Raw genomic sequence first — 6,000 nt, forward strand, 5'->3', positions numbered from 1 at the left:
ACTTTATTTTTTATAAAGTCATTGAATCACTGAGAAAACAATTTTAATCACTGCTATTCAACCCATGTTCTATAGAATTCAGGAAGGTTTTCTGAACTGCCTGTAAGTCTGTGGTTTTCAACTTGTGTAAATATTTTTAACTGAAATTCAAAAAAAGGCTACCAATCCCTCACTCAAAATACTTAATAAAGATCATTGTCTCCTGCCTGTCTATGTTTAATTCTCTATTCATTGCTATCTTTGCACCTTCTAAGAACCAATGCAAACATTTTAATAAAAATTACAGCATGGTAAAGAATAGATTATCCAAGTATAACAAAAAGGTGAATTTAATTCAGGATAAGTTGTGTTGTGCTGCAGTGGAGTGCCTTGCACCATAAACCAAAGATCATAGTTGGAGCTGAGGAAAAGTTTCAGGTTTTTTTATAGGCAGCTTTAAGCCCTAAAGAATTATTCAGATTCTCTTTAAAAGAAACTGATGGTGTGAATAATTTCTCCATAAGAGTTTTGACAATCTCAGCCTAAGTCTGTAAAGGTATTGCCACATTTATTTCAGGATGAATTAAAAATCGTTAGACAACATTTAATCAAAATTAGAATGGAGTAAGTAGTTTATATTAGCCCATGTAATCAAGGTAAAATATATTTAATATTAAATATATTATACTTCAATATTTAAGTCATCACCAATATTTAGGGCCACAGCATCTTTTGGTGAAGAAAAAAGGCATTTCACTTTACCTCATTGACTGCTTTTGTACCACATTAATATTGTGTTACAATGTATTCTCTTACAGCTGAAAATATGTTCTTTCTTTCCTGATTTTTCTATAAAGTTATTTAAAGTTTTAATCTTTTGTTAACTATGAATTGTTAAATATTGCTAAAATTATACTTTTGCAAAATTTGCTTCTTTTTAACTCTTAAACAAATAATTGCAAATTGGTAAAATTACAAATAAACAATCTGCTCTTGAGAGAAGAATTTCTTATGCTCAAATCAAACAGTTCACACTGGGAAAGAAGTTCTGTTACTTTCCAGAAGTGTGTTCAAACAAAGATAACAACAGCTGTCCATGGGTGCTTTCAGACACAGTCCTCAGGTTTGGAAAGAACAAAGATTGGCTTAATATAATCCTGTTTCCAAATTTCTACCTTTGATAGTACAGCTCCTGTCAAGTTGAAAACCAGAGATTTCTGGTTTCCTGCTCTTACGCCAAGGATGGTCTAAATGATTTACACAGAAATCAGATGTTTACAGTACTTTGAAATTCTGTGCTTATTCTGTTCTTGCCTGTACATAATTATTCACATTTATTATCTAGAAATTCAATCAAAATCTCATTTCAGCCAATAAGTCAACTTAATAATTTATCTTGCAGAAGTTTTGTTTATTTTCTATGCATTAATCCTTTTTTCTTATTATTTTTCAGTTATACAAAAATATATGGGGAGAGATCCTTCAAGGCAACAAAGCTCTGAACAGACCTTCATGGTGGGCAGAATTTTGCAGTAATAAACCTGTTATAGGCAGGCTGAGGTCAAGATTGTAAACCAAACAACTTTTAAGAGTCTGGATGGGCCTGAGATAGATACCTTGTTACAAACATCAGGAGGAAATTAGACTATGTGAACACTGAAAATGAAAGAGATTTTCATTGAGACATGCCAAGTTTTAAAATAACTTTGAAATCAAGTCCAACTTGATCTGAGAGACTGTTAACATAATAAAGACAAGATCAAGAGCAACACATCTCCACACTATACGTATTTACTCAATTAAATTAAAAAAAAATGAAGATTTATTATAATCACTGCTTTGCAAAGTTTATAATAAAAAAAAATTCTCACTCTTGTTGCTTTCATATAACAGAAGGTAAATAATTAAAAAAAGCTTTTGCCACCAGGGATTATGAATAAGCTGATAAAAGCAAAAAAAAAAAAAAAAATAGGACAGGCTGGACAAAACCTGTATTAGCTATGACTATAGTGAGAAAACATCGGGAGAGCATTTTTCCCCCTGCTCCCCTGTCCTCAGATTGCAGAGAACCAACGTGTATTGGCTTTCAGAAGACAAGAAAGGAAGAGGTAAGGACAAGCAATCATTTCGATGTGAACAAAGGCAGGTATCTGTCCTTGGAGGCACGGGGGAGTTTGCTGACTGCCCCAGTTCTGAGGAACCAAACAGTAACGTGGCAACATGCAAAGATGGCCCTGATTAGTGGCACACCCTGTGTTGTCTTAGCTCAAAGTGGGAAATTGGAAACAATCACACTGTTAGCTTTTAGCTGAAAGGAATGTTCTTTTAGTAAAGATAACTTCTTAGCCAGACTGAGAGCGTTTTTAAATGTTAATAATTTTACCACCACAAGTACAAGGTCAATTAAAAACCATCACCCTCAACACATTTCAGTTTTAAAAAAAAGGCAAATAAAAAGTCTGAAATTCTATGGCTGTTGTTTATAGTCCCATTGGATAAAAGCTATCCTGTTAAACTGTATTTATTTTCCTTAATTTCTTTTTCTTCACCAGAGATAGTCAGTGTTGCCTGTGATTTTTCTGCCTCTATTCTTTCTTATTTTCTAACGAGGTACCATAACTCAAGATGTCCTAATAGAAGCTCTTTTTCTTGCAATTGAACTGTAGGAAAGTTTAACCTTCTTTGCTAAAAAAACAACCCAGTATGAAGTACTTACTTTCTTTGAACTGTTTTAATAAAGTCCAATAGGTGGCATCATCCTATGGAAGAAAAAATAGATCAATACAGCTAAAACACCTAGCATTAGATGTTATGGAGTTGTGGGGTCTCATGATTATCTTTAGGAATTTTCCATATCAATGGGGAATCCAACAAGTGCCTCTGAAGGAAAGAGGCAGAGCTGGTTTTGCCCAGTATCCAATGTGAATACCAGGAATTCTGGCAGTAAAAAAGGCAGGTGGGGAAGAGATGCCATGCTACATTAACTGTAGTAGCACTGATGTGTCAGTCCCCATTCTGCACTATCATTGCTGATCCAGCAGCTTTACTGTGCTGTCATACATGTGTGTGACTTCACCATCACCTCTGAGCTCTTCATAAGTGACTCAGTCTTTTCTTGCCTCCTTCCCCACAGGTGGGAAACAGCTGTGTGTAAATCTTGTGTATAAACTGTGTGTTTATGAGGCCTTGGTAGCCCAGAAGAAAACACAGAGGTGTTTGGCATGTAGCTTTAAGCCACCTTCATCCCAATAAAAAAGCCACAGCAAATCTGTGTCACAGTAGCAGAGACCAGGAGACCTGGTAAACCACAAGGATACTCACCGAACACATGACAAGATAAACAGACACCCTGTAAAAATATATCCCTAAGCTGTTCCTGCTAATCTTACTTATTATGACTCTTCTGGCAACAGCCAAACTCCCTGATACAAGCTGTGCCTCTCTGGTGATAAGGACTGTACAAACTGGCAGGAAAAAGTGCTGTTTGTTCTGAAAAGCTTCTAACTTCAACTAGAGCAAGCACAGCAGAGGCTGCACCAGCAAGGACATGATTATGGGCAGGCAAAGCGGGATATTCAGTTAAATAGCATGGTTATGAACCCTAAATATGAAATATCACACAGCCTGCAGGAAGCTTAGAGCTTCATGGGACCCTTGGACACCTGGTTGATGGCAGGAGTTACAGACCTGAGCACCAAAGCTGAAATAGTGAGTGTGAGGCCTTGGGCATTTAGTCTTTAAAAAATCTGCATCCCCAGGTGGCTGCTCACCAGGGCTGCTTGCAAGCTCAGTGCAGGTGTTCAGCGGCTGTCAGGCTGCGCATGCTGCAGCAAAGGCTGTCACCCTTTGCTCTCACACCCAGTACAAAGCCATGGTGCAGCAAAGGCAGGCTCATTCTATGGGCCAGAGCCACTCTGCACTCATTATCAGAAGTAGTATTTCCTGTATGAAAACCTGGCTAACTGTGATCAGGTTCTTTAATCAGGTATGACAATGGATTTCTGTCCTGTATTTTTAGCCAGATCTGTGTAATCAAATGAGCAAAATATCCTTTTCCTCTGAAGACAGCAGCCAAAAGTTCCAGAGGTCTACATCCAGCTTCTCAGAGCGGGAGAATTTGTAACTTTGAACTTGCAGAGCTGCAGCATGGAAAGAGAGAGATGTCATGAAATTTGGCATCCGATTATCTACTTAATCATAGGGCAATAATTCAACAACTACCACAAGATGTCATTATTATATGCAGTTTCTTCCTCTTTGTACAACATTAAATAAAAGAGACCTCTGGCAGAACAGAGAAGTCATTTCCCTCCCACTTCAAATGCCAAATAAAGTTGGATGTGTCATTTTATCTTGGTTGGGGAGTTGGGTCAAACTCAGTCAAATAGCTTCAGTCCAAAATAATTTGGCCACGGGAATCCATTCTTTTAAGCTGCCACATGAAGGCACCAGGAAGCTGAATCCAAGTAGGCCTGAAAGAGCCCTAAGACTGCTTCCCCAGTGCCCTGTGCCCTGCTCCTCTCCTGGAGAGTGGCAGTTTTCTGCTTTGTGACTGTCAAACCACCTGCCCAGGGTATTTCAAATCGGGTATTTCTTCTATGGTAAGATACTTCTGCTGATGTGACTCAAAGCAAAAAGGTTCTACCAGAAAGAATGGAGTTGTTTATGTGTGCTAGAACACTGAATGCACGCCTCCCTTGCTGATGTGGCAAGATAAATACATGAATATTTCACATCACCTTTTTAGGAGTGGTAGTTTCAGGAGGAATGCTTTGTGGGTCAGGTGGAAGCCCTGCCATGCTTTATATCTGCATTTCTGTGGATGTGATTTCAGGGGTGCTTGTTTTCTGCAGGAATAAGTAGACTCATATGCTGCTCTTTCTGTCTGAAAGCCTCCTTCCCATTGTAATTAATGATTTATCACACATTCTGCAGGGATGCAAGTCCCTCTTCTGTTTGCCTTTGTCCATATATTTTCTTTACTGACTTAATGTGTTTTCAAACGCGAGTGGTGATTTCACACCAGCCCGTGCTACCAGCATGACCACTCTGTCCCTCTGTTCCAGCCCTATGGAAATCACAGGGTGTCCTCTGCTAGTACCACACCTTCACAGGCCTCAAGGGTTTTGTTATTCCCAGTTCTCATTAGCCTGAGATCACAGTGAGATCATTTTAACTCGGTTCAATGGCCTGAGGAGCACCACAGGCCCAGGGGAGCTGGCTCCATGAGCCATCCATGTGATGCTCTCCTCTGAGCCACACGCTCCAACCAGGTGGGGCCAGCTGGATCACAGCAGGCTGCCCACAGCACTGGCACTGGCCACAGGGGCAGAAGGTTTCCTTCTTCTCCTAGCAAGTCGAGTCACAGGTTTATGAGATACAAGCAGAGCGTTTCACATCAGCTCCTTCTAAGGCAAAGAGAGGGGTAAATGCTGAGAACAGCGGTTCTGCTGACTGCCTCGCCTTGTTTTATTCTCAAATGTTTGCAGCCTGGTTGTGATTGTTCAGCACTGCCTCGGCATGAATCTCTCTTGAATGAATTCAAGATCCATCAGGAATTTCTTCATTTTGTTTGTTAAATAATAGACTAGTAAGTGCATGGCTAGAAGAATTCCCAGTGTATTTCCTGAAGGCAGTTTTCACATGTTTACATTTTTTGTTTGGTCAGCCTTAGTGTAGAGCATCTGCTGAGATTTGCATCAGTCTCCAAAGACCCAGCATCAGTGGACATGATGCCAGCAGCTGCCTTCACCTGCCCATGTTCTTCCATCCTCCTGCCCTTCCCAACTCATTTCTCTTGTCATCTTCTCTCTACTCAGAGCTCTGCTAAATACTTATTTTTGCCAACTTATAAAATATTCATTGTTATTCCTCGTTTTAAGCAAAGAATATTTTTAAATTACATGTTCTTGGATAGAAAATAATGCCTCAGTTCATAATGTCAGTTTTTTAGAAGGGCAGCATATTTGCCATGGAGTGATAGCCAGGAGTTAGAAAACAACCTGTGGAAGGACCAACATG

General features: G+C 39.4%; 1 protein-coding gene across 3 annotated transcripts in view; it reads left to right on the forward strand.

Moving 5' to 3' along the window:
- Positions 1-1,852, forward strand: part of ACOX3 (acyl-CoA oxidase 3, pristanoyl) — a 32,002-nt gene extending 30,150 nt beyond the window's left edge. For all 3 annotated transcript variants that reach the window (XM_068188582.1, XM_068188583.1, XM_068188584.1), the window contains one exon: positions 1,433-1,852. In XM_068188582.1, coding sequence (XP_068044683.1) covers positions 1,433-1,552 — 120 coding nt within the window. In that variant the 3' untranslated portion in view covers positions 1,553-1,852. The remainder of the gene's footprint in view (positions 1-1,432) is intronic.
- The last annotated feature ends 4,148 nt before the right edge of the window (positions 1,853-6,000 follow it).

Source organism: Anomalospiza imberbis, chromosome 4, assembly GCF_031753505.1.
Source record: "Anomalospiza imberbis isolate Cuckoo-Finch-1a 21T00152 chromosome 4, ASM3175350v1, whole genome shotgun sequence".
Lineage (NCBI taxonomy): Eukaryota > Metazoa > Chordata > Aves > Passeriformes > Viduidae > Anomalospiza > Anomalospiza imberbis.